Source organism: Macadamia integrifolia, chromosome 6 (genome assembly GCF_013358625.1).
Source record: "Macadamia integrifolia cultivar HAES 741 chromosome 6, SCU_Mint_v3, whole genome shotgun sequence".
Lineage (NCBI taxonomy): Eukaryota > Viridiplantae > Streptophyta > Magnoliopsida > Proteales > Proteaceae > Macadamia > Macadamia integrifolia.
This window is the reverse complement of record NC_056562.1, coordinates 39455766-39480099: the sequence shown is the minus strand read 5'-3', so window position 1 is coordinate 39480099 and position 24334 is coordinate 39455766. Positions and strand designations below refer to the sequence as shown.

Genomic DNA, 24334 nt, shown 5'->3' with positions numbered 1-24334 from the left:
CTTTTGGCCACTTTGTCTGAAGTTACCTCAAAACTCAAAACTCAAAACCGGTAACATAGAAACAGTTGTCAGGGGAATCATAGTTGAAAGTCTAAGTTATTAGAGCCAATAGTCAGAGTAGCATGCCATCATTTTCCTAACAGTTGTTCCCAATTTCAGTACGGTTCTAGCTGCACTACGGTGTCAGGTAGGGATAAATATCCTCTGTTGTTCTAATCGTCTGTTTTTCCATGTTTTGCTAGGTGCAGAATGCGACACGTGGATGATGCATCACCAACGGTCAAGATGATATATGTTGGTTGAGGCCATTAAAACCGGGTTTTCTCCTTGTGAACCAAACCGGATTTTCCCTTTATCCGCCCAATTCCTTCCTTCTGTTGTTCAAATCGTAAAGCAGGAGAAGAAGAAGAGGACAAGAGAAGAGCAGTTCAACCATGTCTGTTGTGAAGGTTCTGAACTTGAAAGTCTAAACCTGAGGGCGGCTTTGCGACTCAGTTAAAGAACCCAAAAAAAAAAAAAAAATTCCAGATCCCTTATTTTAATCGGTGGATTGAACTTTGAAGAGACAACTGAAACGTAAAGAGGGCTTTACAGTAGACACCCGAGATTTAATCTAATCATCGAGAGGTGAACCAGTCGACCCAAGTCTCAAGAAGTCAACACAACTAATTGGGGTGGTTGGGGTGGGTGAGGTGGGGCAGGGGAAGAATCGAGAGAGGCTGAGGGCCTGAGAGATGAAATCAAGAAACCATGGAAGGTGAAATGGTGAAAGAACAACTTACCCCACAACCAGTATCAATGGCAGTTCTGATAGAACCATCTTTGAGATTAATCAACTTGCCGATATCATCAATATAAGCATCAGCACCGTTTGGGAACATGGTACCACCATCAGGAAACTTGAATCGATCCCCTTCGAATCGAATCCAGTTCTGAACCGCCTTCTCCACTGTCAAATGCTTGTGGGGTACTCACCTGATGGAAAGTATGTAGTTACTAGCCCCGAGGAAGAAGAAGAAGAAGAAGAAGAGAAGAGGAGGAAACGAGTTCGTCTTTGAGTCGAGAATCGGGGCCGTAAGAGTCTACCCGGAAAATGACCTTTCTAGGGGTGTCAACGGTCCGGGTCGGTGCGGTTTCGGTCCGGTTCCACCGGTTTCGGTGTGAGTTTGGAAGAGACCGAAACCGACCCAATAAGGATTTATCGGTTTCGGTCCGGTGTCGGTTTCGGTGCGGTTTGGGTTCGGGTTGGTACCGGTTTGGATTTATTAGGTTCATTTCGGTTTGGATCGGTTTTTTAAACCGATATGAAGCCATTAGGAAACAACCAAATGATGAATTGTTGAACTTCGATTTCTTAAATCGATTTGTAACCGGGTTGGTTTTGATTTTTGGTCTAGTTTGAATTCGATTTTTCATACAAATGTATATAAAACTATTCAAATTTTAATTTTTTTAATGAATTTTGGAGTGTTTCGGTTTCTTACCGGTTTGGTTTCGGTTTCGGTCCGGGTTTTGAGCCGGTTTCGGTTTGGTTTCGGGTTCATCCGGTTTTCGGTGCGGTTCGGTTTGGTTTTGGGGTTACAATACTTGAAACCGAACCGAACCAATAAGGCTTCGGTTCGGTTCGGTCCGGGTTGTTATCGGTTCGGTCCGGCCGGTTTTACCGGTTCGGTTTAGGAATTGACACCCCTAGACCTTTCCTTTGGTGTCGTAAACGGCGAAACCGTCGCCGGGGAAGAAGTGAGACGTCTTGAGTACTGTTAGCTGGGTCTCCTCTTTGAAGCAGAAGCTTTCCTCAACGACAACGCCGGTGCTCATGGTTTGTTAGCTCTTTCTTCTTCTCCGTTGTTGTTCAATCCAGATCATTCAAAAACTTTTCAGGACGATAGTAGAAGAGAAAATGAAGAGGAAAAGACTTTTACAAGAGACTGAGTGCAACTTCTCGGTCTGGTTCACAGGGAGAAAACCCGGTTTTGGTAGCCTCAACCAACATATATCATCTTGACCGTTGGTGATGCATCATCCACGTGTCGCATTCTGCACCTAGCAAAACATGGAAAAACAGAGGATTAGAACAACAGAGGATTTTTATCCGTCAGGTGGAGGGTATGATGATGATTCTAATGGTGATATACATACACATATATATATATATATACATACACATACATATATATATATATATATATATATATATATTATGGGTCACAACATTTGTTGTAGAGGTGAGGGGTGTCAAAACTTAACTCGAATCGATAAATTGAAATAACTCGGATAAGTTGATGTTTTATTGGGTTCGTTTCAGTTTGGATATTATGATCTTAAAACTGGATTGAATTACACCGAAAACCTAACAAACATAACATTAAATCAAAATTGATTCAAAACTCGAACCAAAATCAAATTGATAAGAAACTAAAATTAACCCAAAACTTATTTGAAAAAAAAATCATTTTTTACATAATTTTGTATGACAAACAGGATCCAAATTGAGCCAAAATAGAAACCAATTCAGTTATAAAACTAAAACCAAAATATCTTTATTGGTTTTGGTTTCTGTTGGTGTACGATATCTTGTATTCCGTCACTGTTTAATCTAGGGAGTATTGGTGCAATGCCTCGACAGGTAAGATGGTGGTCCCATTAGCGGATTAGCGGGTCATGGGGATTGCAAGAGGGTAGGCTGCCCCCCTTGCAGAGCGGGGGTGTAGGGGGCACAACCCCAGCTTGAATTTTTTTTATGTGATGGCAGTTTTGTACTTTTCAAATTAGGGTTTTTCGCTATATATTTGTAGCGAGGATTTCTTTCTTTGTAATGCAAACAATACTGAGAAGTGTGAGGGATGAGCACTGTAACTCTATTCTCCATTGATAGTAAAGCGGGGTCTCATCTCATTGAGGACGTAGACAACTTTATCGAACCTCGTTAATTTATGTGCATTGTTTGTTCTCATTTTTTTATTATCTTCTACATCATTTTAGGGTTGTATTTCTACAATTTCACCATTGACACACCGAACCAACTGATTGACATTCATAAGAGGTGTTAGTGTGGCACAAAAATCCTCTCTAGAGAGACAGTGAGGATCCAATAGATGGGGTGCATACTGGGGCGCTCCTAACCATTGAATCCTCATTGTCGCTCACTACTCACCACAAAGGATTTAAGTCCATAATAGGGAAGGGGGAGGGGCTATACAAAGACAACTTGGATCCCATGAAAAGTCTCTGGGACGGTGAATTCTTAAAAAAAAAATAAAAGAGAGGTAATAAGGTTGTAGAAGATTCTGGAAAAATGTTTTTTTTTCTGTTGGAAATTCTAGAAAAGTGCTTACCGTAGAGTGTGGAGAGGCCAAGGGTGGAAAATCCACAGGGCAAACGTCTACACGAACGGAGTCCAGGAGGATACCATTCTGGTCGAGTTAGAGGTAATTCGTGATCTCTTTATTCTTTTATTTTATTGAATTCATTATTCATTTATTCTTATCCTTCGAAAACCCTAAATAGAAAAAAGCATTATTCTCCTTTTTCATCAATACGACTCAAGGGTCGAACTGCATTTCTTTTTACGTTGTTAGAGGTTCAACTCCCTCAATTTCCTTTATGTTTTTTTGCATAAAGGTTCGAATTGTATTATTTTGACTACGGGTGGAAGCTCGGCCTTGGTAGCTTGAACCCGCCCTTAACCCCTCATAAGCGCACATAGGGTTAGGCCCAAAAATTCTGTCCTTGAGAGCCAACTCCGCCCTAAAAATTTTTAACTTTGAGTAACTGAGTTAGGGTCAAGGCAGATAAAGGTTGACATCTATCTTGCGCCCAACTTTAATTTTTTACCCTAACTTTTGACTTTGCCCAACCTTGATTTTTACCCTAAATCATTGAATGTTTGATAGTCAATATGGTTTTGTAAACAACTTAAAATATCTTATATAATTGATGTTTTTTAAATTTAATTTTTGTTTTGCTTTTCAATTCCAACGGATTTTGATGCAAAATCAAAAGAATTTTCAATTATATCATATTTATAGGGTCAGGGTATGCAGCTCTAAATGGCAAAACCAGGATAGGGACATCCTGACCTGGCCTTGTCCAATCAGGGCAGGCCTGGGTTTGGCTGAGCCCTGCAAGGCTGGGCCTAGGTTGAAGATTTTAGGCCCTGAATCAAGGTTCAGGACAGGCTTGGGCACAATTAATGAGACTCAAGGTTAGGTTAGAATTTTACAAAGCCCAGCCCTACCCGGCCCTACTGCAACCCAAATTTTTACCATGCATTAACTAGTTGAATTTATTCATATTCTTTGCATTTCCAACCACCAGTTCCGGTTTGCCAAACTAGAAAGCCGGTTACTCTGGTTCGTTGCTTTCCATATAAATTGTTTCCAACTACCAGTTCCGCGAACTAGTAAATCGGTTGCTACAATTTTCATTATAAACTGCCTTCAACCACCAACTCTGTTTCCCAGAGTCAGTAAGCAGGTTGTTATTGTTTCTCATCATTCAATTTGTTATTCTTTCTCCTGCCTGTAAGCTGTAAGCACTTTCTTTATAAAGTGTAATAGAATTTTGATTTTTTTTTTTGGGCACAAATAGGATTTTGATTCACAAAGATAATAAAGTACAATTAACAACTTGACAATTCATAATATCTAACAAATGCAAATTATTTCACCAAATTCAGTCCATGACACCCATGGTACTGGATTCAAAAGACAGCAACAGCTCCAAATGATGGGAAAATTGCTCACAAAAAAGACCATCTCCAGATTTTAACAGCATAAATTATTAGGCCGTCGAATTGAACGTCTTGCGGAGCCATTTGAACTTCAGTTCACAAACTCTATTCCTGTCAATGGAGTCCCAGCATGAAGTTGTAGGGCAACATCACCAACCACCTGTGGACATCAATGAAGAAACAAAAGCACATGCAAGTAAGACGAGAGAACTGATATTTCAGATAAAATGGAAGCCAAATGGCATACTAGTCAGAATGTCAAACATGGATGCTAGTTTCCACCAATCATAGGTTTCACCTAGGATATCTATAGAAAATAAACTAGTCTCCACAGGTGCTTACAGGAAGTAGATCTTCTAGATGAAGCTTACAAAATGGAGTATCAATCTACAGGCTACAGAACATTCTGATCTGGAACGTCCTCACCCATGTATGCAATAAATAAATTGGTCTCCTTATCACAATCTTTGGTGGTTAAGAATATTTAGGCAATTTATGTTCTGATTACCATTGTAATCTTAGGGAAATCTACTTGCAATCCTTCCAGTTTAATGGTTGAAGTGATTTTTTTTCTTTTGGTGTTTTGTGTGTGTTGTGCTCGCATGGTTCTCTTCTTCTTCTATCTCAAAGTTACTGTTCATAGGTACTATTCAAACTCCAACTAAAGCACCAGATTTCTTACTCTTCCCTTAATCTATTCTATTTCTAAGTCTAACCAGTCAACCTTTCCTATACCTTCCCTGTAGTCCAGCCAAAGAAATAAGTCCATAGGCTGTCCTGCATCACAACCTCCTGTCACAATGGAATCACAACATGTAGACTAGTTAGATGAGTACAGCAAGCGCCAAAATATTTCACCCTGAGAGAAAGGCATAACCAGGAGGATATAGTCCATGGATAGAGAAAATGATCAGATTACGAGTGGCAATGGGGATTCTAGGAGGGTAGGGTTGGGTAATGGCCTTAGCCTTACCCTGTAAGCGGTTTGGGGTCTTTATTCTCGTCCTATATAGTGAGGTAATGATCTGCCCTAGGGTAAGCATTAAAATTCCTTCTGCCCTGCTCTGGCTACACCCTCAAGATTCAGTCTCCAATTCATATTTTGACAACCAATCCTTCCTAAGTCACATTTTTGTTGAGCATTTTTCTCTTGTAGATTCTTACATAGGGATTCAGAAAAAATTGGGTCCCCGCCTACAAGCAAAATTGTTAAATAAAAATTCAAAATAACAAAAAGTATAGTTATTTTAGGCATCTTGCCCGAGGGAAAGGCCACATCCAATACCAGACCAATGGTTTTTTTTTTCTTGGAAGTGTGGAACCCCAGGGCCCGAAGTAGTAGGATAGATTCACAGAAATAACAAAGTAAAATATCTCAAAACCTTTTTGCGAAACAATGTTCGTTTAGCCATTGAATGGGGGTTTCCGAATGGGCTACAGGCTTAGATGGGTGAAGCAGTTTTCCCCTACTCTTCCTCATAGTCTTATAGGGTACGAAGTCCTTACCCTAATCTTCCAAACTAGAGTGTGCAAGGTGGGCAAATGTGTACCAATTGCCACAACTAATCAGAGTAACTTATCATCAATAGTGAATGAGGTGGCCCATCATTCCACGGTTCAGATAAGACTGATGTTTTTTTTCTCCAAGAAAGATAGACCTGATGGATGTTGATTCAAGTGTCGTATGAAAACTTAAAACTGGACATTTGGGCTAAAGAAGGGAAGCTAGCTAAATGCTGCCATTAATATCTAAATAATCAAGTTACACTTTCTACAACTAATGTTTTAAGGATCCACATTAAGTTGCTAGTCCTTCCAATATTTAATGATATTCTTCCACAGAAAAGAGCATGCCGTGTTTCTGCAAACACTTCACAAAACACCATTCATGCTGCATTGTCTTATGCCATAACAAGAGTTACAGAGACTTAACAAGTAGAGGAAACTAGTCAAATCATCATTCAAGCCTCCAGGAGGATAGAATTGGCACTTGTCAGTCATTGATAGAAAAGAAACAGACTAATGAAACAGAACAGAAGTTTTCTGCTTTCCAAAACATTATGTAAATGGGAAATGGCAGCCAGTGTGTTAAATCCAAATCTCTATCTTCAGGCATCATCTATAAGTCCTAAGTCTTTTCATAGGAAACAAAACAAAATGTATTAATAAGAGAACTATAAGTCTACAATTGTAAGGCTGGAGCATTTCCTTTTTTTAACAGTTCTCTAGTACATGATATCATCATGGCCTAACAATGGTCAACTTAAAATAAAATCAAATTAATTATGACCACAAAGCTTTCAGATGTTTGCTTAAGAATGTACCTTTGACATGGCTCTGTAAGCATATTCGCTAACCCCACCTATGTGAGGTGTGATCAAAACATTCTGGAACTTTAGAATTGGATCATCTGGATCAAATGGCTCAGACCAAGCAACATCAATACCTAAGCCTCCTAAATGACCTGATTTCAGGTGAGAAAGAACAGCTTGATAGTCCAGGATACCACCTCGAGCAATATTTACCAAAAGAGCACCCTTGAAAGCAAACAGAAATTGTTAGAAGGGCATTAAAGTAAATATGCATGAACATAGGAACATAAATTTTAAATGGACAAGAGAACTATTTTATCCATGCTCACACTCAAGGATGTTACAATTCCCAACACAACATGGACATGTAGAAATTTACCAAAAAACATAGACATGTATGAAAATATCTGATCTCTCTTTTGGGAGTCATTATATTATCAACTGGATCCTCAAAAAGTGAATTTCCTAACCCTTCATAAATATTAAAAGTGCCACTAATGACTGCAGGGGTGGCATGATGGTGATCTATGGTGGATATCGAATTAATGATAAGAGTGGAGATCAAGATAAGTGTGGAAGTGATCTCATGACCATGACGTTGGTATGAAGGAGTACAGTCGATATCAAGAGAAAAGGATTGTGCCTGAAGAGATCATGGTGAACAAGGCTCTGATCCTCTTGTATACAAAATGCAGAAGAATGTTGCAAGGTTCAATAGACTACCTTCACCATTAAGTGCTTGGCAGATGGAGGTTTTGAGGATGCTGGAAGAAGTATGGCAGAAGTGAGACTGTATCAGTGAAAGTTCGGTGATCAAACAAACAGAATAGCAGATAGAAATAGGATGCATTCTGGGCATGCCATTCAGGACCAACTGCAGTTTTGCTGGCCTGGAACAGAGTCCCAGATTCTGTTGATTTTTGGTAGTTTGAGAAATTTCTCTTTAACTCACATAGGGGCAGAAATCCTGTGTGTGGAGCTAAAACACCCAATTCAGTTTACAATGAGGATATAGGCTCTGTTTGGGAGCAGAGACTGGCCTTCGTATGCAATTTGATTGAAGATTATATTCAAATGATGAGAATTGATCTCTCATGAAAGATTTCTTGGGACACCAAGAAACCCCTTCTTCACTGAAGCAATTCAATTATTGAAAGGCAGTGCAATTCATGGCCTTGATGAGGATTTTATGAAGCCACATAGAAATGGATGTAGGCTTATCTTTGTAACTTCTATTCCAACAATAATATTGAGGAAAAGAAAGATTTTTTTCCTCATCAACTTGGTGTGTAGTGTGTAAGAAATTACAGGAAAGAGGTAAGGTGGTTGCTAACAGAGTTCCATAAGGTGATTTCTCTCAATCTCGGCTTCCAAATTGGGTCATGCTGGTCCAGCCATGATGTGCTAATGCATCAGACTGTGATGGCAGCTGCTTGGAAGGCTTCTGGAAGAATTGTGTGCAGACCAAATCATGACCTACATGTGTCGTTCCAAACATTCCTTGCTTTAATAACTTTTGTGGTTAAGATCTAATTGAGTGACAGATGGCAACACAAATACATAGAAACTAATAAACCTTGTAAGAATGAATCACACACACACAAGAAACATGTGGTTTGGAAGTGCTACCTATATGGTGGAGATTGGAAATCATGGGTTCAAGGTTTATAAAAGAAGGTGTCAAGGCTTGAACTCTAATTCCAATATTCTCATTTGGCACTGCCAAGATGGTGTGGCCCACTGCCCACAAAGGGAGTTTAGCAGCAGATGAAGACTACAGATGCACGAAGAGAAGTCTTTCAGGTATAGTTTTGTTTGGGTTTTATTAAAATTTTACTAGCTGAAACTTCATTATCTAAAGGTTTATTACTTATAAGAGTCTACTAGTAGTTTACTGCATTTTTGGTTCTTCTTTAATAGGATAAAATAATTTACTAGAGAGAGAGAGAGAGAGAGAGAGAGAGAGAGAGAGAGACCTGTTTCATTGATGAGAGAAACTTATGGTTCACTATGCCAGCCTGAATGTCAAAACAGCCAACAAATGTGCATTGGTGTCAGAAGGAATAACAGTCAACTAAACCAAACAAAGTTGACAAGGAGATAGACCGTTTCAGTATTCAACGCCAAGCAAGTTACAACTATGTCAGCTTCACTGGCAAAATCAAAAAAATCTTCTGGACCACCCTTCTTATCAACAAGATCATCAATAGTATCACTTTGGGTTCTGATTTCTGCAAAGCCAGCACAAGTATCAATATGATAATGAAAAAGGCAGGCTTCTACAACCATAATCTTGCTGTAATTCAGTGAGTGTTTCTAACATACCATTTGGTTGACAGGAAACAGGAAAATCTGAGGCCCAACTCCGTTTTGTAGCAAGGATTTTTACACCAAACGGTCGCAAGCGTTTTGCTAAATCAATCCCTATATTTCCAAACCCCATAATAAACACCTGTGGGAGCCAAGAATTTTTTTTCCAATAAAGAACCCCCCAAAAAATTTGTTTTTGCACATATGTCTGAAGACTTGAGTACAACAATAAATGAATAGACAAAGAAACACAACAATGGTAATCAGTGGAACAATTTTAATCATCTAAACAACAAAATGTCCCTGGTATCCTAACATTTCATAGAGTGACAGTCCTAACCTATTTTCAGTGGCAGAATTATCAGAAAATGCGATGGAGTAAAACACTATTTTTAAACACACAAATTCTAAATCTGGAAATCTGACATAATTACTAAGTAGAAAATAAAAATCATGAGAAAAATTATTGAGTACCTAACTATTAGCGGAGGATTAGTGTACAAAAGCCCAGAGTCTTGCTCAATAAGAAAACAGAAATATTGGCATGTTTCCGATGCCTTATGGAAAACACCAGACGCATACCCTTGATGCAAAAATTATAATAAATCAGAAGTAACTCAGAAAATTACAGGAAAATAGGGAAGGATAGTGGTTTTTTGATACCTTCATATCACAATCGGATTTGAGTCAAGGAAATGCTTGAAGCTCGGGAAATTATTTTGTCGGAGCTTGTACTACTCGAAGAGGATCTCTCAGAAGACAAGGGGACTTCTGCCATTTTTTTCGTGTTCTGGAATGGGATGCACTCCTATTTATAGCTGAGGAGGTAACCCTTCTTCTTATAGTAACTTTGCAACTTGAATCACTTCAATCCGTTGGATATTGAGGAAGACATGTAGTTTTAATCCAATCGTGCAGATTGGGTAGCTGAGATGTCTTACCAAATTGGGAGAAGATCTAAGGCTATGTTTGGTATGCGTTCCCATTATGAGAATGCAAATTCCCATTCTGAGAATGTGCATTCCCATTCTTAAAATGTAGAATGCATTATTAACTAAGATGAGAACATTGTTTGGATGTATGTTTGACAAAAACACATTCTTGATTTTAGAATTCTGACGCATTTCTTCAAACAATTCGTGGGCAAAATATGTTGAATAAATACATATTTTGCTGGAGAGAGCAGGGGTGGTGAAAGATTCTTCGTCTCCATCAACTTTGAAGCCCTCTACCCACCCAAGCTTAATGCGGCATGCACTGGGGTTAGAAACAACGACAATCCAATATCAGAGTTGCAAGCCACGCCAATCATTTGATTTTTAAAATTAAATTTCTTATTTGCCCTGTTCTTCTGTCTCCTAGCTATGTGGCCCAGCTCAATCTCCATTTCCATGTCTCAAAAAAATGGTCAACGTGACAAGCAAAGATACCATAACCATGCGAAGGGAATAAACAAAGCATTGAGGTCATCCTATGATGGCGATCCACCCTGTCACTGATGTTGATGGACCCATCAAAGCGCAAACCGATATCAGAGATGGACTTCATGGGATACAGGACACAGGACACAGGACATGTACAGTTTGATTAGCTAAAAGCAAGAAAAATGGAACAAGCGTATAGAGAACTGATGAAACAAGATAAAACACACTTTTCATTGGTTATTTAATGAAATATCTCATGTACAGTGCTGTAAGGGATGCTCAAATAAGTTTAGAAGCATAAATAGTTATGGGCCAACTTATTCATTTTCTGAGTCGGCAGCAGAAGACTTGAGCTTCCATTCCTTCCCCACACCCTGCCCCTTCTTTGTTTTTCTTTTTTCTACCCTTCCTTTTTCCAAGTATGCCTGGATTGAACCCAGCCACTTCACATCCACTAAACATTGAATTGAAAAGTTAAATAGTTAAAATCATAATCAAGTGAAAGTTGCATAACACTCTATTACTAATCTTCCCTTTCTAAGACTATAAGGTGGGGTCAAACCCGACTTACTCTACACCAACTGCCTATCAGTGATGAGACCATGAGAAAAAAGTCTAATCATTTCAACATAACTTAATTAATTTCTCCCTTCCAGATCCTTCGGTAGTAAGAAGCATGGTTCAAATGACCAAAATCTCACGAAATATTCTGGTTTCGACTTTGGTTGAAACAAAAGTGCATGCAACTCTATAGACATGTAACGTTTCAACCGAAACTTTAAATTTTCGGTCGAATTTCATACAATTATGGTATTTCGGTTTTGTACCCACCCAAATGGTACATTCATTTAATTTAAGTACCAAATCTCGGTTGAAATAGATTGCTATTTTGACCTGTTTCAACTGAAACCTACGAATTCAACTCCAACCCATTGATTTTGAGGGTTTTTTTTTTCCCCCCTTTCCAGATGCAAATCTTGGTGGAACAAAATGTTGGAGGCTTCTGCAGCACATCCATAGCGAAGATTTGGTGCATTTAAGTTAGATTTCTTGAAGATTCCAAACTTAAAGGTATACCCTTTTTTCCCTAAATTTAATCTTGGCAAAAAATAGGGTAAAGTTAGGCTTCAATTTTTTATTTGTTAGATACCATATAGGCTAATCTTTTTTTCTGGTAGGAATATATAGGCCAATCTAGGACATCACTGAGTCAGATTTAATTTTTTGGGTTAAAATTTGATTTTCTTGCAACAAATTTTTGAAAAAAAAAAATAGGGTTAATACTTAATGGTTGACTGTTCACTTATGTAATTATAGTTGTAAAACTTGTACATGTATGATTTACTTGTAGTTGTAAGTTGTAACATTTTTTGACATTTAATATTATTAAATGATTTTTCTCCATTTGTAAATTAAAATTGCATATTTCAGTTATTTTTATTTATATTTGCATGTTATAGTATAAATTTATGTGTAGAATAGGCTATATTTGAGAAATATACGGCCAATATATGCCACATACTCCCAACCTAGGGTACGAAACCAAAATACCAAAATAACATTTCTTACTTTACCTTTTCTTCTTTTGTTTCCTGCCCCGGTCAGCTAGGCTTTTGAGTATGTTTTTCTTAGCAATTTAAAGGTTCCATTGCATTTAGGGATGCATTTTTTTTTTTGGTAAATAAATAAGTTATTACCATAGAGGAAGGAACATACAAGGGGAAAGGGGGAGGGTGAAGAGGAAGCCGTGAGGGACAAGGCCTCCAAGTAGGCAACAACAAGGGGCAAAAATGTTGAGCACAGAAAGCTAAATACATCAATTCTATAAAAAATGCAAAAATCAAGCCATAAATGAGGGAACTAACTGTTTTTCCCAGTATGGTTTCTCCAACGGGTTCTCCCAATCTCTTCTGCTTTACAACAATTTCCATCTCCTTCTGCAACAGTAACACATGATATAGAGAAAATGATTCAGAAAAAGTTGACATAAATACAGTGACGAAGTAAATAATTTTTAAAAAATGAACGTGACATAAAAGCAGCTAAACCATGAACATGACTGATAATGCACTAGAAATATCAAGAACTACGGAAGTTCTTCCAGATCAATACTTTGATCTCTAGGGGTTCCACCAGATCTCTGTCAAGGGTCATTTTTCATGGTTATGGATCTGGTTTTAATAAACCCCTCCTATTAGAACATGACAATGATAATGAACTAGAAGTGTCAAGAACTACATAAGTTCTCCAGAACCAATACTTTGATAAGTTTCAGGCCCAACAGCAGGGTAATTGGCTTAAAAATTAATCCAAACTTTCATAAATTTAGAAAAAAATGTCATATTGTTCTGATTGAATCAAGCTGTATTCTATAACTTCTTGTCACCTTACACTCACTTGTGAGTCAACTTCCATGCCTGTTTAGGGAAACTTGGTCAATATAACGGTTGTGGCATCCTCCATAACATGGACCCAACCATGTCTACCAACATTATGAAGGTGAATTTTAAAACAGGTCACCTTAGGGATGATTCTAATACATAATATGAGAAAGTAACATTTTAGCCTTAGAAAACATAATTAACATATGGAGAAAGGTATTAAGAAGACTCTCTTGTCTCTTTCTTATATGTCCACCCATTGAACTATTTTTCAATATTTTTATTTGGGAACTCTCAATAATACAATATCATTTTAGCATTCTCAGAAAAAAGAAATATTGACTTTTCAATGATTTTCCTCAGCATTAATTTGCCATGATTTTATTTCACTCAAACTCAACACATGCATAATGGAGAAGGTTCACTTTTATAACAAACTAGTGAAACTACTAGGGTGCCAGTTATCCCGCTGGCTTTGGCAGTACTTCAAGTTCTGCCCATAGTAGACAAACTTGGACTCTGGAATAATATGGAAGGAGTAAATTTTGGATTTAATTTGTTTTTCCAATTTGAAAATTCGGTTAGAAAAGCAGATATCGAAAAATTCAGATTCATATTAATAGGAAATAAATGCTCATTTTTCAATAATTTGGGACAAGAAAATTGTTTGTTGAAGTTTTATAAAAATTACGAATTATTTATTTCCCAAATTATTCACAAGGGCCAAATTTTGAAGGTCCAAATTTTTCGAGCCTAAGTTTTCATGAATTATTCAGACTTCCAAACCTTCAATGCCCACTTGCTGGTTCCTCAAGCTCAAGTAGTTTTCTCCACCCACCTTTTTACTCAAGACATCATGGGTCTATCTCTAGGGGAGATTGAGAAGCTTTGAAGGTTCATGGCATAATTTTAAAGCCTATTGCTTCTATGACCTTATCAAATGTTAATTCAGGTACACTGTTGGTGCTCATAGTTCTCCTCTCCTCAAATCTACCTCCAGGATAAGTGATTCAAGAGCTGCAAATCATACAACTGGTACATCATCTATTTTCTCTTCTTATCATGTCTATTCTAGTAGAAATAAAGTTAGAATCTCAATAGTAATTGTACTCCATTTCAAGAAAGGGAATTTTATCTGTCCCATACATGTCTCTTGACTTTATTCTCTATGATACTAATTTTGCTGACCTTCTCTCAGTTAGTAGCATCACAAAGTCATTGAATTATCTTTTCTTCCTTCATATTGCCTCTTTCAAGTACTGGACACTTGTAGGATATTTGGTAGGGAATATGAAGCCTGAAGACCTACTTTTTGGTGGATCATAAGCTGCAAATTCTCCTCAATCTTCTCGCTACTAGTAATTGTAGCAGACTAGCAGTAAGTGACACACTCTTCTCCAGTAAACAGAAAATGTCCAGAATTGCTTTCTCTTGTGATGTTTCTGACTGCTCTGATGCGAGATAATATGAATTTTCAAAGCAGTACAATCACTTGCTATTATCATGGTAATCCTAGTAATGTGCCTTCAGAAATTATTCAAAAATTCATGTAGTACACGGAATCCCTTTACACGTAAGACCAAGTATGTGTGCTTCATAGTATATTTCTTAATTAATAGGCTCAGTCGTGTAGATACTAGTGTGTACAAACTTAAATTGCAACACCAGTAAATCCATCAAGCATGGGCAGAGATCATTTTACCACAACAATAAACAACAAACTCAGCCTTATCCCAACTTAATGGGGAATAAAAATGAAAATTACAATACACACCACACCAATTCTGAAATAGGAAAAAAAAATATGATATGATGACAGAACAATTCTACGTTTACATCACAATTCGTTGGTCATGATCCAGTTAGATTTACATGGTTGGCAATGTAGCATCCTTTTGAGGAATTAAAAGAGTAATTGCCGAATTTGGCCATGTAATTGTGCTAAATCATTTAGCAACTCATAGGTTGTAGCAATTTAAGCAGCCATGAAGTTTCAGCATTTATGGTTTAGTGAAGTAACCTACTTGCTTACGGAGAAGGCCCAACATCAAATATATTGCCAACTCTGCACATGATGCTGCATTCCCAGATACATTGCCTGGAATTCTGGCAACCTTTATTCCAAACCTTGTAGCAGCATGAACATCAACACCTGTAACAGAATATGGCACCATCAGGCATAGATCAATGACATTGGACATAAATTATTATGCAAACAAGCCATAAAGAGAGAGGGGGGCCTCGGCACAATGGTAAGGTTGCTCCATTGCGACCTCATGGTCGCAGGTTTAAGTCAGGAAACAGCCTCTCTCAAAGAGAGGGTAAGGTTGCATACATTATGACCCTCCCCAGACCCAGTTGTGCGGGAGCCTTGTGCTCTGGGTACTCCCTTTAAACAAGCCATAAAGGGACAATATAGAACTTGTGAAAACCCACAAACTCAATGAATTAGTTAATTACAAATCTAACAAAAAAAAAAGGTTTAATTATTGAAATGACCTTCCAATCCAACACCAAACTGCATTATAAGCTTCATTTGCTTTGCCCGAGAAATAACTTCTGAATCTATCCGTCGGTTTTTCACTACACAAATATGGTAGTTGGAAATAACATCTGGCACATCCCCAAGAGGGACATCATCAACCTGCAAAACTTGAAGACAAAATTGCTCAGTATATAATAAAACCAAGAAAATCTTTCCATCCAAATAAAATTATAAAACAATAAATAACAACTGAAAGTGCACTCAAAGAAGAAGATGGGCATTCAAACATGGTACAAGGTTTTGAAGAAATTTAACCAACTGAAATATTTTGGTTTCACAAGCTGTCGAAACGAAACAGCCTGCAATAATGAAAAATTGCAATGTTTCGACCATGTTTCGGATTTCAGTATCGTTTCGGTCATACCCTTCGTAGTAAATGCATTGTTTCAATCGAAATTTCGCAGTTTCGATGGAATTTTGACCATGTTACGAGTATCGGTATCGTTTCACTAGTTTTGAATCCAAAAAGGGAAATTTCCCGAAAAACCTCAGTTTTTGTCATTTTTTTGCCAAATCACTCCCATACCATTGTAATGAGCCATGAGTAACATTTGTCAATTATGAAATAGTTTCTAATTTTATGTTTATTCATTCCTAAAGCATAATTTAGCTTTTCTAATTAACTTATGTGCTCTAATACTAAATTTTGTGTATATAGCATCGAATAGCGTACCGCATACACTAGTACCAACCCAGGGTCCAACGCCAGACTACCATTTTGTGTGTGCTTTTTTACAGTCTAAGGGTTCCACTATATTTAAAGAGCCTAAAATAGGGTTTCTTTGAGTTTTGGGAACTAATTGAAACCATCAATCGGAACCATCAACCGAAACCTTCCAGGTTTCAACCGAAATTTTGAGGTTTCTCAAAATATTTTGGTTTTAAACCAAGCTCAATACAAACCTTGAACCTTGACTCAAAATGAGAATAACACAGAAAGGAATGATACAAGAAACCAAAAAGATTTGAAGAAGTGATGTCCAACACTGAACAAATAATAAACCACAAAACGGATTTGCACACTGATGTCTCTATATTGCCATTTGCAACTCTTCCTTTGTATGCAAAGAAGTCCAATAAAGCAGAAAATGAAGAGAACAGCACAGATTGGACAGAGAGAATTCACCAAGCAAAATAGTAGGCAGCCAAGGGACTACTCAAAGTTGGAGAGATCCACAAGAGAAACCACCATTCTAGGAGTAGGACAACCAGAAGAAGACTCCAAACCAAACTAAACCAAGCAACAAACTTAGGAAGGTCTTGGAAGACCTTGAAACTAAAGGTTTATGGACCATGAAGCAACTCCAAATAACCTGGGATTTATGAATAGAATATGAGGTTCTCTCTAATGAATTTATAAAAGTGAATAGAATATGAAGGCAGTAAAATACCAACAAGAAAATCTAAAGAATAACATAAAATGTGTATAAAGGGTACAAAATAATGGAAATAACAAAATAAAAATATGAGCAGGTAAAACAACGAGATGGCAGACACTGAAGACATAATGCCCAAATCAAGAGAAACTTGAAAGAATAATGTATTTGGGTATACAATGCCGTTAAGAAGGAACAAAGAATTGCTAAATATCTTACCATGCAATTTGGAGGCTTAGGATTTAAGGGTTTTTCGCTTGAATATGTAACTTATATCCTGGACTTCGGCAATCAGTTTTACATCTATTGATATACTCTTTTCCTTTTGGAATAGCAAACAAATTAATTGAATTACTCTTAACAGAGGATGGAGCACTCCACATGCACACATGTAGATGAATTGAAAAAAAGAATGCCATCCATGAGCTGCACCCACCAAGACACAGGACTGAACAATAAATATTTAAATAATTTACCAAACTTCGGGCACCAATACCAAAGAACAGTTCCTTCATCAACAAGTGTTAAAATAAATAATTATCCACATAAACTGACTTCCTCACCTTTCTGTTTAGAAAATTGAAAAATATAATATGTGATCTAGAGAATTTGATGGAGGACTGGTTCACATATCTCACATAATAAAAATGATAAAAGGAAATAAGTAGTCGAATATTAACTCTTTAACAACAAAACAAATGGGATGTGCAGTAGCAACAAGGGAAGGATGTAGATCATGTAAAATTTAAATTCTTTTATATCAGTATCAGGATAACCACATAAGTAAGTTTATGAACACAGATCAGATCAAATGCAAGCCAAATGCACTAAAAATAAATTACCTGTATAAATCGATACTTTTGCAAATATTCCCGTGTATAATTCTGAGCAGCAGGGAAATGAGGCCCACAAAAGAGCACACGGGTGATGTTATTATCATCATTTTCAGCCATTTTATGCACCTCCCTTGAAAAATCTGCCCTGCAATGGCCCACTAACTTAAAAAGAGATATGTTGAATATGCATTATACTTATATATATACCTATAATAGATAGCGTATTTTGCCCTTTCCACGTCGAAATCAATGTCTCGAATATGGAGAAGTAAAACGTAAGACCTAGAGACTGGGTTCCGCGCGGCTGGGGGGGGGGGGGGAAGAAGCAGAGCTTAGTACATGTTAGGATCGGTTCTGTTAAATTTATCACTTTTATTTAATAAAAGATCATGATCATAATTTACAAAAAACCTTTCATTGACCAGTGGGTGACCCTGTGGCACAACGGTTAAGTTGCACTATTGCAACATGTCGGTCATAGGTTCAAAACTTGGAAACAGCCTCTTCTGCAAAGCAGGGCTGCATACATTTGCCCCTCTCAGACCCTGCAGCAGTGGGAGCCTTGTGCACTGGGTTGCTCTTTTTTTTCCTCTTTCATTGACCAGAATAGCTCTTCTTATTGAAGAAAAATAGGTATGACTTTGGCTGAATTTAATAGTGAACCATGCTGGCAGTGACAGGAAACACTATCTTTCTACAAGGGCAAATGAAGAGCTTATCCACAACTTGATCAAGGGAATGGTGAATCCCAATGAGGCATTGTAGCCTGGAGGTCTGAAAATATTTATACTAATAAATCTTTTTGATATTTTACTGACATTAGTAGGTACCTTCCTTTTTATATTCATTGGCAAGTTAGAAGCAAATTTATACTTCACTACAACAACTATGCAAATCAATGTGGTGCTAAAAATTATGCATTACAATTTACAGATCCCCCCCCCCCACCCCAATGTATAGCACACTTAAAACATGATGAAAGACACTTAATACTACTTATTCTGTTAATTTTCCTCTTCCTGTTTTCTCCCATGGACCGGTCAGTAAGCCAAAGTGGTCTTGTAAAATAAGATCCATTTTAAAGATTCATACACATGCAACAACTACCATTCAAAAGATTCTATACGAAGACAAAATTCAATACTGATTTCCAACATCCCCCAATAGTAACACAGGCAGATTAACAAATTACACAGGAAATAAAAATTTCATTTCAGGTTGTCAAGACCCAACAAAATGTAACATGAAGTTCATAAGATCAATTACGCTGAAGCATCAAAAAATTCAACTAATAAAGACTACTCAACATCTTAGTTCGAATTTTATTGTCAGTATCAAGAAAACAACATCTTTGTTTCAATCAGTTCCGGGCACTGCAGTAAATTAGCCGACCAACATGGACCAATTGAACAAGGGCATTGTAAATAAAAAGGTCAAAGTTTAAGGTATGTACTGAATTAAATCCATATCCAATTATTCAATGAACTTGACCGTACTTGGTTTGGTGATAACTAAGAAAAAGAATGTCACTTCAGGATAACTATCTGCCCATGCCAAACAAATTATAGCCAATGCTCCTAAGAAACTTCAAATCATCAAAATTTCAGGATCCCACAGGGGTAAATGCATGTCTTCAGCCTTTCCACAGACACACATACACACAACAGCGTGAATGCTGTCAGCCATGAGGCAGGTGGTCAAGAAAAATTATAGCATAATCCAAATTCCAAGGATCACTCCTTGATGGCTGAAATGAATGCTTTCAGCCATCATCTTTGCAAGACGCAACCGCTAATCACAGTTTTATGTCAGATATAGTTTTTAATTAATTTTTTTTCCCTTGATACTTATAATAACATACAAATCATACAAAAAGTGCTAATGGAAAGTAACGTACATCATGAATAACCAAATCCACCATGAATTAAGTACCAACTGGAAAGTTTAAAAAAAGAAACATCAGGAATAATCGAATCCACCATTAATTAACTATTTTGAATTTCAGTCTAGTGAGCAGATACCAGAACAGCCAGGAACACAGAACAAAATTGAAAAAGAAATGGACGAAAGGATGAAACAGCAGAAATAAGAGAAACTAAATTTAATGGAAAGTGAGGAGGAAGAAGAAATCAAACAAGTCGGTATTGTCTAGTTACCTGCAAAGAAATCGAGTTGCAGCAATGGCGAAGTTCGGGAGATTCGATGAGCCAATACCTTTCCGGCTTAATAGGAGCCTTTGAAACATTTGGGGAAGTCGGGAAGACGACTATGTCACTTTCTTTTCATCAAAAAGTAAATGACGTAAGAATGTGAATCGACGTTCACTGCTTAGTGAATTGTTTACTCTCGGATGAACTAAAATGAAAGTGACCTTTTTTTTTTTTATGAGGATTGTTTCAGAAAAAAAAAAGAGTTACCGGCTGACTACTGCACATGCATTTCACATGCCTTTTGGCATGATTATAACTTCCCAATCGATGACGAATCTGGCATTGCCGATTAGTGGTAAACTCCACCAATAGCCATCTACTCCTACATAATAATACATTCATTCATCCAAATATAATAGGGTTTGGAATCTTTAAATGGAAGCTGTCATCACTAGGCTAAGCTAGGGGTATCAATCCTAAACCCACACTAGTTAGACTGACCTAACCCAACCATTTAAAGATTGGCCTGACCCCTACATTGATTAGTAAACTTGTCGAACTCAGGACCAGCCCATTTATAAACAGATAGTATACAGTGTAAGGGGTAAGCCTGACCATATCGAATTGGCCTGTTTAGAAACCTAACTCTGCTCGACACGTTTAGCCTAACAGTTTATATGTATATTTTGATTTTTGTTTTTTTTTTTTTATAGAATAGAATATATATATATATTGATATATTTTTAGTAATTATTGAATGTAAGAAGTGTAATATCTTTTTTAAATTGTTAATGATTTAATAAAAGATATTAAAGTGTCTTAAATCTAAGACAATTAAGACCCTTTAAGGCCAGTTTAAAGTTTTATTGGTACATTAACCTATTTAAGGCCCGATTAACCCAATCAGGAGAAGACTGGTTAAAGCCCAAAATCCTACAGAGCCTGACACAAGATCGACTCATTTCTTAAATATATAAGTCACAGTCCAAGGGTATAGGCTCACCAGGCCCAACAAGACCCGACTGAGATTGGCCCTGCTAGACCGATTGACACCCCTAGTCTAAGCTACTGTGTTCATAAACTCGGTGACTTGATCCATTTTCATTTTTGACACTCTTTAGGGGGATTTTTTAAAACCTTACTCTAACCTAGGTTACCTAACTCAATCCAAGCCCAACCCCCGTGGGGTTCAACCCAACCCAACTCGACTTTGATTGATCCTGTCAAATCCTATGTTTTGCCATTTTTAGAGACGGGTCTGGTCTTGATTCGCTGCCCCTAAATGTCATGTTAAATATTGATGTAAAACTTCTCAATTGTTATACATAATTAAATATTATATTAATGTATTCTATTAAAATATTATATATTATTATTTAAAATATACAAAGTTTGGTCTAGTGACTCGAGATAGGCTCAAATCTGAGGCCTCAGGCTCGGGTTGCCTTGCCAAACTCGGCATCACCACCTTGCCCCCTGCAACCACCCTTTGGCACTAGAGGGAATCAAGGCTAATCCTTTGATGGATTCCATTTATGTGAATCAATTCGTACGAGAACCTCCCTCTCTCGCTCTCTCTCTCTCTCATAATAGATGTTCTCTGAACAGCAGAGAAATCCAGAATTTGCAATGGTCTTTGCACCCAATACGGTTCAAGTAATTAATTCAACCAATATTCTACATAGACAAATGAAATTTCTCCCTTAATCAGTTGTCTGATCCATTGACAGCTCTTAATGCATTAATATTATGGGTAATTTGGTAATTTCATCTGACAAAACGATAAGCAGTATCACATATGCACCAAGCTTTATATATATTTAAGTTAAATATTAAATATGATAAATACATATATCCTAGAAGTTTTGGTCAATTCTGAAAAAGAGTTAGGGCACAAAAGTGGCATCAAGGGTAAAATAGTAATTGTCACCAATAAAACCTTAATTTTCTTAAAACATATCAATGATTGTGATTTCCAATGAGATTTCAAGTGTCTCCTTTTGTCATTGTCTCTTAATCTTTTCAGAGTGACAAATATTGATCCAATGGTCAGATTTACAACATCAACGTTTTACATGGTACAATTAGGTGTATAGTTAAAATATTTCCTAATGGCTACATACTAGAGTGAAAATATTTTCCCAAAATAAAATATTAAATAATTAAAATATGATAAAAGTTTCTGTAAATAGGCATCTCCAGAGGCTCTCTCTATAACACACCTAGTTGTGTCACCTTGGGCTTAGGAGCAATGAACTGGGCCACACAGCCATATCAAACTTGGGAAGTACCACTCCACATTTCTTTTTTGCTACTTAATGCAAAGAGCAAGAAGAACAAGTGGTCATAGGTCAGCTCAACCAGCTTAAGTAAGAACTCACCAACCAAAAAAACATTTGTGAAGAAAGAAAGAAATTAGACTATTTGGAAATCAAGAGATTTTTAGTATTTTTTTAAAATAAAAATGTAACATTTGTTGGTGAGCTGTGATGTGTAAAAAGCCTATGCTCACCTGACTGTTATCTACTTCCCTCTTTACCTATCTAAAATAAAAAAATAAAAAAAGACGAAAAAGATGCAACATTTGATGTGGTTATTCTTAAAGCCTTGAGTTATTATGCTTCAATTCGATGCAAAGCACTAATACAAGCATCATGTGGTAACTTGGTTGGGGCCCAAATTTAAAAGACATTTTGTCCCAATTATAATATCAATATCGCATTCTATGTAGCATTATAGATGTATAAAATAGTTTTAGTAGCCTGAGGAAATGGACCGAAGAAACTACACAAGAACCTTTGAATATCAAGGAGGAAGTTCCAAATGGGGTTACCTCTATATACTACCACATGTTACAATTAGTGGCATATTAAGGGAGTCTCAAATCTTTTCACCAGTTAACTTGTTAAATCACTAGTCTAATTATATCAAATAGAGAGGAAGTGAAGTTATCATATGATTATTATTTAGAAAGGTAGTTGTTTCCTTAACATCCAGTTTAGAGAATTTTTTTCAACACAGCTAAATTCCTGGCATGGAGTTTTTAGATGGTTCAAAAAATTGTATTCTTACATTATCCATGTCATTGTCTACTTACCTAATAAGATTCAACCAACGTGATTTTTTTTTTTCTTCACATGGTGTTTGTGAAGCTTTAATTTGGAAAAGTGAGAGGGTTCCTCACGTGGGGAACATTGGTGGAGGAGGGGGTAAGGAATATCCCATGTCACATCAATGGTGGTACAGAGAGAATGGTATTGTCCACGTGAGACCCATATGGTAAGGGTAGAAAACAAAAAAAAACAAAAAAACAAATTTAATAAGAAAACATTGTGTGAAACAAAATAATTGTATGATACATTTTTTTTTGTGGAAAATTATATGATACATTAATTGAGTGTAAAAACAAAAAGCATACTTAGACAGAATTTTTTTAAGAGGAAATTTCGCTCCCCTCCTTTAAACTATGGTATAATATCAAGTTCCCGTGTACTTTTGTATATATCAACCTGTAGTTTGAAGATGTTTTTAATCGTACCCATAGTTTTAAGTATCGGTGCGTATCATGCTGTATCAACCGATACGTATCCGTATCGATAGGCATCGACACGATACATACCGATACGTTATGAGGAATTTTGGGCCTCTTTTTGTGTATCGGCGTATCGTACGTATCGTATCGTGCCGTACCTTATCGGTACCGATACATACGATACTCTACGATACGAACTTTTGAAAATCTAAAAATTCTCAAGAGTATTGATACGTATCGAAGGTATCGTGCAGTATCGAGCCGTATCGTACTGTATTGGTACGATACGGCTACTTAAGTGTGAATTTTTTGTTGTTTGAAACAAACACTTCACACTCTTACCAACAGTTTTCTAGATTTTTTATATGTTATGTAAAAACAAGTGTTCTACAACTTCCATGGAATTTTTTGATTTTTCTCAAAAAAAAAATATTTTTTTAATTTTTTTATTCCGAAATTAATTTGAAAAAAAAAAAAAAAAAATCCCCCCAATTTTTTTTTTTTAGAAAATTTAGTTCATTCAATTCTTAAAAATAATACCATAACTTCTAATTACTAAATACATGATTTCAAATGAAACCCACATTTTTTTTCCAAAAAAGTGAGGGTTTCAATTTTTTTTTATTTCTCAGATCTACTCAAATATATTGGTCCACACTTTGTTGATTTTTTATATGTTCTTTAAAAACATTTAATCTACAACTTCTATAAAAAAAATTTAATTTTTCTACAATGA

At 36.7% G+C, this 24334-nt stretch overlaps 1 protein-coding gene across 2 annotated transcripts; it reads right to left on the bottom strand.

The window, feature by feature from the left end:
* Positions 1-4557: 4557 nt before the first annotated feature.
* Positions 4558-20257, bottom strand: LOC122081605 (hydroxypyruvate reductase). 2 transcript variants are annotated; one of them, XM_042648786.1, is made up of 10 exons: positions 20073-20257; positions 17923-18061; positions 15659-15803; positions 15184-15311; positions 12644-12715; positions 9370-9496; positions 9151-9275; positions 9021-9062; positions 7057-7269; positions 4558-4892 (listed from the first exon to the last, which is right to left on the bottom strand). In XM_042648786.1, the coding sequence occupies exons 1-10, from the start codon at positions 20159-20161 to the stop codon at positions 4824-4826; spliced, it is 1149 nt and encodes a 382-aa protein (XP_042504720.1). In that variant the 5' UTR covers positions 20162-20257; the 3' UTR covers positions 4558-4823. The 2 variants fall into 2 exon arrangements, with proteins under 2 accessions (XP_042504720.1, XP_042504721.1); XM_042648787.1 differs by having other exon boundaries at positions 17923-18056; positions 20073-20214.
* Positions 20258-24334: the final 4077 nt, after the last annotated feature.